This window comes from Colius striatus, chromosome 2 (assembly GCF_028858725.1).
Source record: "Colius striatus isolate bColStr4 chromosome 2, bColStr4.1.hap1, whole genome shotgun sequence".
Lineage (NCBI taxonomy): Eukaryota > Metazoa > Chordata > Aves > Coliiformes > Coliidae > Colius > Colius striatus.
The window spans coordinates 12,790,128-12,802,322 of NC_084760.1; the positions used below are offsets into that span (position 1 = coordinate 12,790,128).

At 43.1% G+C, this 12,195-nt stretch overlaps 1 protein-coding gene across 1 annotated transcript in view; it reads left to right on the forward strand.

The window, feature by feature from the left end:
- Window positions 1–1,559: 1,559 nt before the first annotated feature.
- Window positions 1,560–12,195, forward strand: part of ELOVL4 (ELOVL fatty acid elongase 4) — a 31,885-nt gene continuing 21,249 nt past the window's right edge. Inside the window, exon 1 of the mRNA XM_061990257.1 lies at window positions 1,560–1,948. Coding sequence (XP_061846241.1) covers window positions 1,849–1,948 — 100 coding nt within the window. The 5' untranslated portion in view covers window positions 1,560–1,848. The remainder of the gene's footprint in view (window positions 1,949–12,195) is intronic.

The following is a 12,195-nucleotide window of genomic DNA, read 5'->3' on the forward strand; positions in this document are numbered from 1 at the left end:
GCTTCTAACTGCTCAATGATATGTTTCATGTGGTTTCACCTGAAGGAGGCACAGGAACCACAGCTAACACTACGCTGTCTGCCTGCAACTTGGGAAGCAGGTTGGTGTTCACCTTGCCCAACCCAGTGACAAATCCATTTCATTCTCACTGGATCTCCTGCCATGATCAGTGCCATCAAAATAAGATGCAATTCAAGTCAGTGCAATTCATGCAGAGTTTTGATTGACCCTTTTCACACGAGAGAAGTAGCAACTGTCCATATATCAGTATGCAGTAACCTTGCTTCAGCTCCACCTTTCAGGCAGCATTGGGATAAGTTGGATTTCCTTGTCCATACAGGCCTCCAAGGGTTGGCATAGCTCTTCTTCCAGCACTGGTGATCCTTACTCTGAAATACCTGCTGGTTTCTCAGCTCCAGGTGCAGTGACTGTGCTCACAGTGGAGCAACTAGCGATGGCCAGCATGCCTCTCCTGTCCATAGGGCTAGGATTGCAGCAGCCATGACAGTCCAGGAGCTGAGCAGAGGGCAACTCATCCAGGAAAAGCAATGCGACCTGTGCTCATGAACAGACAACTGAGCTACAGTGCATTGGGTGAGGGAGAGGTAGATATGATCTGATCTGCTGTCTGCCAGGGGGAAAGCTCACAACTCAGAGCTGCTCTCCTCCTGTCCCTCAGCAGGGAAAGCAATCCCAAGGGTGTCATGCAGCCATCCACACTACACAGATCGTGGGAGAGGGAGGGGGAGAGCTAATCTGGCAGGAAGAGATATGAGGCAAAGGGTGTGGGGAGCAGCTAGTGCACCCACACCAGGCAGAGGGTTTGCTGGTGTTGAAATGTAAGGTGCAGAATGGATGAACCAGGACTGCACCCATGGCCCTACCAGCCTTTGCCATGGAGTCTCTTTCTCCTGCAACCCCTAGCATCTGTCCAGGCAGGTGAACCTCTGTGCCATGAAATGATTGTCAAAGGCTTTAGTGCAGGAGACAGAGGGGAGAGTGAGTGAAAAGCATCTCAGTGGTGCCTGGGGGAGGCTGGGTGAGTCGCTGGTCAGGGAAATGCCACCAGCCACTGCTGGTGAGCCAGGGAGACAGCGAGATCCCGTCGCGATTGCTCCTTTTAGCGGTCCTGGCAGCAGAAGGGATTTTAGCGGGCGCAATCAGCTGAAGACACCTCAGCAGCAACAGCTTGAGGTCAGGCGAGCGCCGCTCACACTGGTGCCTCGGCCCGTCTGCCAAGGGGACATGCGAAGGGGAGATGAATCCAAACCGCTAAAAACAGGGAAAGAAGTGAGGAAATAAAAGTTGGCTGAAACATTTACTCCCCTTGGTAAAAGGATACCCATTGACACTAAAGGCAAATTAAGGCGCTAAGCATCCCGGACGCCCGCTGAGGGAGGGGTGCGGGTACCCGAGGCTCGCCCGGGCCGCCCCGCACGCGCCCCCTCAGGCGGCCGGCGCCGCGCGCGCGCACCGCGCACCCCGCGGGCGGCCGCCCCGGGCAGCGAAACGGGCGGGGGGAGAGGGGGGGATTGTCATGTGACGCGGCCGCACAGCACCGCACCGCGCGCTGCGGACGGCGCTGCGGTACCGCGGCCGCCGCGCCGCCCCCTCCCGTCCGTCCGTCCACCCGCCCGCCTCCGCCTGCTCGCCCTCCTCCCTGCCCGCGGGGCACGGGAGCCGGTGACGGGAGCGAGGCGGAGTCTGGAGGGAAGATACGGAGAGATAGAGATTTAAATCACATCCCCGGCTGTAGAAGGGCAGCAGCAGCAGCAGCCCCGGCGCAGAGGCACGGACGCACGCGCCGAGACAGGTCTGCCGGCTCCGCCGCTGCTGCTGCTGCTCACCATGGGTGCCGCCGCCGCCGAGCCCCCTCGCGCCATGGGTCTGGTGTCCAGCGTGGTGAACGACACCCTCGAGTTCTACCGCTGGACCTGGAGCATCCGAGGTAACGCGCCAGGGCAGCCTCGGCATAGCCATCGCCGCGCCCGCCGCCCCCCGCCAGCTGCGGTTCAAAATGGCTCCGTCTCCCGGGAGACGCGGCGCGCGCCGAGGGGGCTTGAGGCGGCGGGCGGGCCTGGGCTCGGGGCCCCGGGGAGCCCCGCCGCACCCGTTTCTCCTCCTCGGCCCTCCGGGTGTGCTTGGGTGCTTTGTTTGTTTATCCGGCTTAATCCCGTGCAACGGCCCGGGGTGCACGGGGCATCCTTCCGTGGCAAGGTGAGGGTGTCCCCCGGGGCGCCTGCGGGCCGGACGTGGCCAAATCCGCTCGCCAGAGCCGCCCTTCCTGCGGTTCCCTCTCGCTGCAGCGTGCCCCGGGGTGGTCACACAAGAATCCGATGCCGGGGGTAAGCGAGGCCCTCCGGTGGTTCCCCGCCGGAGCGCAGGCGGCCTTTGGCGTCCGCGGCAGGTGGGAGTCCGGTGACAGCATCGCCTGGAGCTCAGCAGACTAAACGAGGAAATGATTGTTACCGGCAGTGCAGCTTTTCGGTTTATATTGAGTGCGTTTGGGTCGGTTCTACTGTTTTCCGTTTTCAATGTGCTCCATCTTTTTATTGACACTCCGCAACTGCAATGTGGAAGATACTGAAGAAAGAGAAAATGTCTTGGAATGTGGAGAAATGTGTAAAAGCAGCTTTCAGTACTGGGACAGCAAAAGGAAATGGTAACTTGCTACAGTGACCGGTAGCTTGGGAAGTATTGGTCAGCGTGAGCGGCTCACTCTGCTTCGTCAAATGAAATGAGCAGGGTAGAGTTGCAGCTTTCATAGTTGCAGTCGTGAGTAGCCTTGGGCAGTTGACAGAAGAATCGCTTCTCTGGATGTTTTCTTCTTTTTTTTTCCTTTTTTTAGTTGACCACACAGTGATAAGGTCTAGACTGTTTTCATTTAAACTTAGAAATACGTGGAGCAAAACTCCTGAGCGAACGCAACTATTAGATGAATTTTGTTGCAATATAAGTGAGAATGTGGGGCCTTCGTTAGAGTCAGGGAGCTCACTGCATCAGCAGTCTTTTCCACCCCCCTCCCTTCTGCCATCTGTCAGATAATAAATTAATCTTATATTATACATGAAGGGAGCTTACTTCTTTTTTTCACTATTTGCCTTCTCAGCCTATCTTCACGGTTTTGCCGTAATTTTAAAATTAAGCCTGCATGCATATTTTTTGTCTTCTGTATTTAAAGCCTACCAGAATGTGAGATCAAATAAAAACGCTTGCAGCAGCACTGCATTGTAATCTACCAGTGTTTGCTCTCTTTTTCTGCCTCTTACAACATACAGTTGTTCGTAGACTGCCAGGTAATGCGTGAAAGAGATGCTGTTCTAGCCAATCAATAGCATTTTTAGATGGATATAAAAGTAGATGTAGGTACAAAGTTGATTACTTGATTTGTTTGGAAAAAAGTTCAATTTCCTGAACTTCAAATGTGTTTAAGTCTGCACATAGACCAAAGAGAAGAGGGATGAAAAGGCAAGTTTATGTAAGGAACATAAAGATAAGTGACTTACATTATATATAGAGCATAGTTTTTCATTTCTTCCTTCTTCTTCTTTGGAGACTGTTCAGCAGTAGTAGGATGACATTGTGATGGCATCTGAAATATGCTTAAGCCTTTTGCTAATTAAAGTTTAAAATTTTGCTTTAAGTCCAACAGCGTTGCTGTTAACACGGGATTACACTGTAATGAAGTAATTGGTTGCATTTTGCGTAAGAGGCTGGGAGTTTCTTGTTCAGGTTCTGGATCTCAGCAGGTCCCTGCAAGGATAATTTTGGGTAGAGCCTAAGTCACATCAAAAGCATGTTACTGTTCTTGTTTATACCTAGTAGAATGTACAATGAGGTTCTCCTGTAAGTTTTTACAGTTGGGTATGGAGATGCGAAAAGTGAAACATCACAATATAGTTACAAGGTAGCTCTGGATTAGAAAGTATCATTTACAAGGCAATGCTGTGTTGCAATTTAATTAATTTATAACTTAATGCCCAAAGTTCTGCTTAAATATCTGCTCAGTTTGCTGCTTTTCTGCAGGTGTCTTTGTTTGGGAAGAAGTGGTTTTCTCCATCTGCCATCTCTGAGTGAATATATGTTAAAGTCATGAATTCAGTACTGTTATGTGAATTCATGCAATTCATCTGTCTTTGTGTCAAGAGCTATGGCAGTGATATTGCTTAACAGAAAACACAGATTATGGCATGCAAGACCATTGCTTAATGTTCAATATCATTAAATAAAAAAACTATACCACGCAGCAAAGTTGCTCAACAAATGATGCCATGCAACAGCATTACACAATAAATCGTACTGAAACACTACTGCACAGCAAAATTACACAATAAAATGTGAAGAAATTTTATTCCCACTACTACTCCTACACATAAACTTCTCATTCATGTAAAACCAAATTTACTTGTTCTTACTTCCATTTTTCTGTTGGATACCCAAGTCTGTCTTTAACTCTGTTCAGAGTATTCAGCAGGATTGTCCTGCCTGCGGGTGTTTTCTAATGCTGTCCTGTACTCTTGTGGTGAGACACATGTAGAACTGTGCCAGAACATCCCACTGAGTCTTGTCCTCCTTGATTTTTGTGATGTAAAGATTTGGTCTTTTTCCTCCCTTACTTTGTGCTGTTTTGAAAAGCAGCCAACCTTTGCCAAGACCAAAAAGAACCCCAAAAGACCAGGTGTATGATGGGCATAACTGGATTTTTATTTTTTTAATGATGTCACTTTTTTTTTTTAGTATTAGCTAAAATTTTAGCCATCTAAAGCTGGTTCAGCTGTGGTTTTGATTTTTTTAAACTTCTTTATTTTTTTAAATCTTGTGTTTGAGAGTCGTAACAGCAATCTGTGACTTTTTACTCATGTATATTATTGAATACATTTTCAGCCTTAGCTTAATGGTTTTGCTTGTTAATCTGTTAAAAACCTGGTTTTTTTCTCATTCCTTTCTTGACTATCTTTTTAGACTGCTTTTAGTCTATCTTTTCAGTCTATCCTTTCTTGACTATCTTTTTTAGACTGCTTTCATGAAAGCTTAAAATGCATTGTAACTGTATATACAACATAAAAGGCTGAAAGAGATAATTTAGGAAGCCATAAACTTCTAGGACAGATATTGGTAAATACATGGTCTTAGCAATCCCAAAGAGAGAGGAAAACAGGTGGTCAGTGGAACAGTTTCTGTCAGTAAAAATGATCTAGGAATTCTATGCCATTGTTTCTGTAAAGGCATGGAACTGGTTCCATGTAATACGTAGGGCACGGCTTCCTTCTTCCTCTCAGCTAGGATAGCTGGGTGAGGGTAGAGCTGCCAGGAAGGATTAAGGGTATGATTAGATGACTGAGCAAGTGACTTAAAGGGAGGTTCTAGGCTGAGTCCAGAGGAGCTATTACAATGAACAACTCAGGATAACACAAGGCAGGAGAGAAGAATGTGGAAATCTCGAAACATGGGTGAAGAGACCATTGGCATTTGGGGAGGGGGAGTAAGAGACTGTGGCTCAAAATAGAGATTTATGAAACCATGTTTAAAAATAGATTTCAGAGGAACTAGTTAGTTTGATTTTATTGAGGCAGAGAACAGAAGGCTTTACCAACTTCGGGTGAGAATTACTGTTCTTGGAGCTCAAAGTTGAAAAGAGGCAGGGCCATCCCAGGCCACGTGGAGCTGCTTTGGAACAGCAACTATTTACAGCTGTTGCAGTTAATAAGATTACAGACTTTTTCCATCAGGAGGAAAGGAGAGAGGAGAAAGATGCAAACTTTCACTTTAGTGGTAGCATAGTTGAGTAGCATCTTGTTCAGGAGCAATATCAATCATAGCTTTTATCAATTGAGTCAGAAGTGTAAGGGAATGAGGATGGAAAACATGGAAAACTTACAACTGTTTGCCTTAAAAGTGAACCAGTGGAGTAGCTTCCATGGGAATTCAAATTGCCATAAAAATTTTTCTCAGGAACATCTTGGGACTAAATTAAGAATGCTCAGGAATTTCAGGTTCAGTTTCCTTTTCAGTCCCAGGAACAGAACTGGAAAAAAACACATTCCTCTTTCCTTTTTGCTTGTTCTTTTCTCTTTGCAGAAACTATGTGTTGCCAAAGGACCCTCCATCAGGAAGTTTCAATGGGTTGGTTAGCAGGATAGTTAGAATGCAAGTAGTACCTTGCTGTATTTGAGAATTTGTGCCGAAGCTGGAGGCGAGTAGAATCCCAATGAAAGTGGGTGATGATGGGGAGAGAGAACGAAGGGTGAGATAAAGGTTCATGAAGCCTGTTTCGCAGAAACAAAGCAGAATGTGTTCCTAAGCTTTTGGAGGGCTGGCTGAGCATCAGGCTTGGTGATCAGGCACAGTCCTGATCTTGTAGATACAATTTTCTTCTCAAGAGAACTTTTTTTTTGATGTGTGACCATGACCAGGTAAAACACAAGGATTAAACATGAAGAAACACACCGGAAACTGGAGAAGCTAGCATAAATTTGTGGCAGGAACACAAAGAAAAACCCGTGGCAGAAGCAGCATTTGGAGAAATTGACTACAGAAGTGACTGACATTAAAGGCTAGGTTATGTGAGTCTCCTGTCAACCAAACTGAGCAATAGGAGCATCCCAGTTTGTTTGATTAATTCCATTAAGCATCAGATTTAACTTGCCTGTCAGGAGAGGGAGGGACTTTATTAATGACAAAAAAATGAAGATGATTTGCTGGATGTTCAGGGGAAATTCCACCCACGTTTCATCATCAGGAGATTTTATCCAGTTGCAGAACTCCAAAGACAGATAATAAGAATGAAACAGATACCAAGGACCTCTGAACATGGAAATATCATTTAGAAAAGTACATTACTGAAGTGTAAATGTCTGCCTAGAGATTTTGGATCATCAGTCTTCAAGAACGCAAGTCTGAGGGATTAGCATTGAAGCAAAGCTAACACCATGGACAAGGAGGTGAATTGTGAGTGTAAGACTTCTCTTTCCTAAAAGGAAGAAGGAGGAATTGTAGATATTCAGCTGTGACTCTCAGCTCCAGCAAAGAGTTTGAACAGAAAGAAGCCTTCAAAGAGCACCAGCAAGACTATGATATGCACTGCTTTTTGAACAGTCAGCATCATGTTCCAGAAGCAAAAGGAAATGTTTGGACCAAATGACAAGAACATAACTGAACTTATGAAGGTTCTTTTTAAGGCTTTGTAGACAGTACGTCTTGAAATCTTTGGAGGAAATCAGATGTTACGAATACTCTTAAAGCTGATTCTGTGGAAAAATGTTGGGAAACCGCTTTTATACAGAATTTAACCAAGCTGATTGCATTACCTCAGTACCAACTGCATGAGGCCAAATGACTAGATGTTTAAAATTGCAGCACGCTGTAAATTCTGTTGTCAAGTTCTCGGCTAAGCCTGCATGCTATTAGTGAGGTGCAAATTGGCATGTGGTCCTGGAGTCACATACTGCAACAAGAGGTGAAGAATTCTTAAGCAGTTGATATCTGTCACATGAAGCACATGCCTTTATCCTAGGGGCAGCACTGGTTACATAATTGAGCGTAGTGGTTGAACTGTTGTTCATAGGTCTCTAGTTGTGGAAGGGGAAACTTGCCTAGAAGTTGATTGTGATAGTCAATCTGTATTTATGCTGTGCTAGGGGTGAAGAGGCATGTAGTAGTGCTATGGAAGACCAGAAGAGGTTGTATTCAAGGGAGTTCTGCTATATTATCCAGTGCAACCAGGCTGCATAAAGAGAATTGGTAGAGGAAGATGGCAGGAAACAATGATGTAGTTCCTTTTAAGGTCTCGTAGGTAAGGAGTTGGGGAGGCAAGACTCAGCTTTTTCCTCTGTCAGTGCAGACTGGTTTTTGGAGTTACCAGATTCAAATAGAAGATGTTAAGGAGGCAGTTAGATGAAAAGGTAAGTGAATGAAAAGGCTCAGAGCATACACAGGGGGAATTTTGTAAGGACAAATTTGCCAGGATGCGTCACTAGGGGAGGGGAAAGGCTTTGGTGTGTACCGAAGTTATTTGAAGTAGGGCAGATGAGGCTAAACATGAATGACATGAAAAACTGAGCTAAATGAGAGTTCCTGTAGTTAGAAAGATTTGGCCATAAAAAGAATGGGAGTTTTGGGTTCTACAGACTGTTGGTATGAGTGGAGTGTTCCTGGAGCACAGAGGCTTGGGACAGTGTGCTCTTAAGGACAGATCTGGTCCATGAAGTAGGACTTCTCTGACGAGTACACTGTTATATGATTTGACTTTGTCTGTCTTTGAGAACAAAGTTGAAGCTACCGTTGCATTTCACAAGGAACTCGTGTGTGGGGCTGTCTAACGTCTTTTAGGAAGATGTAGATGCTGGACACAGAGCTTCTGAATCTTGCTTAAGTGGCATATAGGTACAACCCTGCTCAATTTGGCAAGACTCAAGTGCTTTTGAGTGTGTACTTCAAGGTCTTGTGAATATAAACGTGGGCCCATTTAAGGACATAACTGAAAACAGCTCTGAAGTTCAGGCCTGCTGAGACTTAGGTGTCAGCTCTGAGGGAATTTTCAGGACTGCCCTCTAGACTGTAGGTAAAGCAATAAATAGCTCCTAGGCAAGCCTGGAGGTGAATTGAGTGTAATGTGGTTTGTATAACTCCCACTATGTGTGCCTGGATCTCAAGATAAACATCAGCTAGTGTACCTTTTTCTCATGGAAGGCAACAAGCAACGAGGAAAAGGCTACCTCAGTTTGACTTGTATTTGGTGCAAGATGATGCATACTTGTGGGCATTAACTTCTCTTAGGTTATCTCATGTACATGCAACACAACTCCTTTCTTTATGTACTTGAATTCAATTTCAGTGGTTTAATCCTTAATTGCTGCCCTAGAGTGTTATCTCTCTCTATGGCATTGTGTCTGCTTGTACCACAAGATTCTTCCCTAGCTTCACTCCGTCCATCCATCTCCTCTGTTTCAGCATAATCACATGCTCTTGACTGTTTGGTTTGTTTCTGTCATATTTTCCTATTCCTCCTACCTCTTTCTGCAGTATCTCAAAAGTGTTTCACTTCCAGGTCTTGTATCTGTTGTGCTTCAGTTTGAAGACTTGACCATGGTGGTTTTCTATTATTTTCTTTCTTTTTTTAGCTACTTATAGGTATCATCCCCTTGTGTCACTCTCCTAGTTGTAGCAAAGATGAGAGATTGTGAGCATTAGAAAGCAATAAAACAGAATGTTGCCAGAAGGGAAATTATAATCCATGTCTTTCTCTTTTTCTGTTGAGTGACTAAATCTTGTCTCTCTAGATTTTATGGCTTTCCATTTCTAGAGCATCCTTGTAACAATTTGTTTTTAAATGTTTTAAGATACTTTAAAGAAAAAAAAAGGAAATACAAGTTTTAAATAGCAAACTTCATAACCTTATTGTCTGTGTTTGCATTGAATGTTTAGTGTTTTACCAGGAACAGTAGGAATATTACACATAGAGCACTCTAAAATGCTTTCATATTTAGGTCAGACTTTTTTCTACTCTTAGTTTTTTCTAGTCTCAGTTTCAGTGATCTATGAGTTTTTGATCAAGACTGAGAAACTATTAGAGAAGCTTACATTTGGGAGTCATATGTTAACATGAAAGCCAAACATGACAGCAGAAGCAGAGAAACTTAGCTGTAGCAGTCCTTGGAGTGTGGCATTATCTAGCTGCCAAACTGATGGTTTTGATACTGTTTACTTAGTGAGTGAAGGATTCAGACACTAGTCATTCTTCTGGTCATCTTTGGGTATAAGGACACTTTCTTGTTCAGTTCATGTTTTGAAAATTAGCATTTCAATGTTAGTTGGTGGGTTTTTTGTGTTGATTTTTGTTGTGGGTTTTTTTCCCCTAGATTTTGCTGTTGTCAAAGGTATGTTGAGGAAATAGATCACAAATCTTTTGCAGTGTTATTTTGCTTTACTTTTTTACTTCTACCCTTGAACTTTGAAGATAAAAGCTAATACATTTCAATAACTACTTTAGTAGTTTTTATTCAGAACAGAATTTCCACCTCATTCCAATTGATGAGCATCGTGCTGAGGCAAATAGAAAAACCATGTGGTTTATCAGACAGATTTCTGTGCAGTTTCTTGCAAACATTCGCTGGTAACCCTTTGGTATTGTTTTTTAGTAGATTTCACTTGCCATTGCTGGTTTTTATCCATGTTCAATCACTGCATCTAGGAGTCTCTAAACTTCATCTGCATCCTCAAATCATTATTTGTTAGGAGAACAATGATGTAAGATGTTTACTTTTGCTCTGTAGTTAAGCTTCGGTATCCTTAGCTGTGTTAGCACATTAGCAAGACATAAATCAGTGCTGAACTTACTGTCCCATATATGTTGAGTAGTAACACATGTCTCTACAGTGGATAGGTCCTTACAGAGTTATGATTGAACTGTTGTTGTGATCAACTGTTGTTGACAGTCCTTCACATTTTTCAATGAGATTAGCTTCCAACTGAGGGAATCTAATATAACAAAAATGTCTATGAAGTTTGGGTTTTTTTTTGTCATCATCCCCTTTGACATTGTAAAACCTTGAATCATACTAGATGGGACAGTAGTCTGTCTAATCCATTATTGCATCACTGAGTTTGTATAAATCCTGCTTACTGATACCTCTACAACTATTTCCGTAGTACCAAAACCTCACTGCTTTTGTGTGAAGTAATGTCTTCAGTCTGAGTCCCAAATATAGTTTTCATAGAATCGTAGGGGATGGAAGGGACCTTTAGAGATCCAACCCCCCTGTCAAAGCAGGTCCACCTAGACAGGTTGTACAGGATGCATCCAGGCAGGCAGCCTGTGCCAGGGCTCCCTCACCACAACAGTGAAATAGTTTTTCCTTATATTTAAATGGAACTTTTTATGTTCCAGCTTCATCCCATTATCCTTTGTCCTGTCACTAGATACAATAGAAAAAAGTGATGCCCCAACATCCTGGCATCTACCATTTAGATACTTATTAATGAGCTGCAGTGAGGATATGTTTATTATTCCTTGAAGCACAGTGTTTACACTGTCCTCACAAGTAGTCATAATCAATGGAAGAGGTATATCAAAAGTAAGTTGACCAAGGCAATCTTTTGTGCTCAAACATCCTGAGACCTGGTGAATTGGTGTGGCTCCTGAACTTAATTCCATCCTTATCTTGAAACAAGTGTATATTCTGTAGTTGTTGTGTACAGGCACAAAGTCAATACGGTGTTAGTGACTAACGACTGGAGTCTCAAGAAGAGTAAAATCCTAGTTAGAATAACAGGAATACTAGTTAAAATACATCTGACTTTTTAATAACATACTGGGATTAGGCATTCCTGTTACTTTTAATGGGAGTTTATGAAACATGCATATTACACAGATGTTCATTAGCTGCAGGAGATGTTCTTAGCTGTGAGGTTTTGACTTTATGTTGGTATATATAGCTTTAAAGAAGAATGAATAGTCAATTACAAAGCCTTGAAATGTAAAATAAAGCCACAGCTGGTTATAGGCAGTAACTGTTAGTTGTCTGTAGTTCTTTTGGGTTTTGGGCAGGCGTCTCATTTCTGAGTGCAACAAGACTTCATCTGCAAGCTTTTACAAATATGTGGGTCTTGTAGCTTTGTTTTTCAGATTATATACTTTCATTATTCATTGTGCTTGAGACTGAGTGGTTTTTATTCTTGCATCACAGTTTGATGTTTCACATGATGATCATTTTTCATAAAATTTTGATGTCTCTTGTTCTCATCCCATACAAATTGATTTGTTCTTGGCTAGTTAAAGCTTGAAGATAGACAAAATACTTAGAAAACATGTTTACTTTGGTCATCAAAAATGAATGGAAATATCTATGTACTGTGCTGTATTTTTTTAAAAATCACTTACATCAGGCATACTGTTGTGCTTTTTTTGTGCTAGGTTTTGAGAACTTTGTCCATATAGCATTGTGTACATGTTATCCTTAGCTTTACCAGTAACATACTCACCTTTTTGTTTTCTTGCTAGTTCATTTCTTCTGCTGTAACATTATTGTGATACCAAAAAATCCTCTTGTGAGGAGAAAGTGGCAGGGATTGGTATAGTTACTTTTCCCTGTCGAACAGGTGAAAGGCTGATTTGGTTGTAGAATATTGAGAGAAGAGCCATGAAAATTATTAAATGATTGGAAAACACCTTCAAGTGAATTAAATAAGATATTGCTT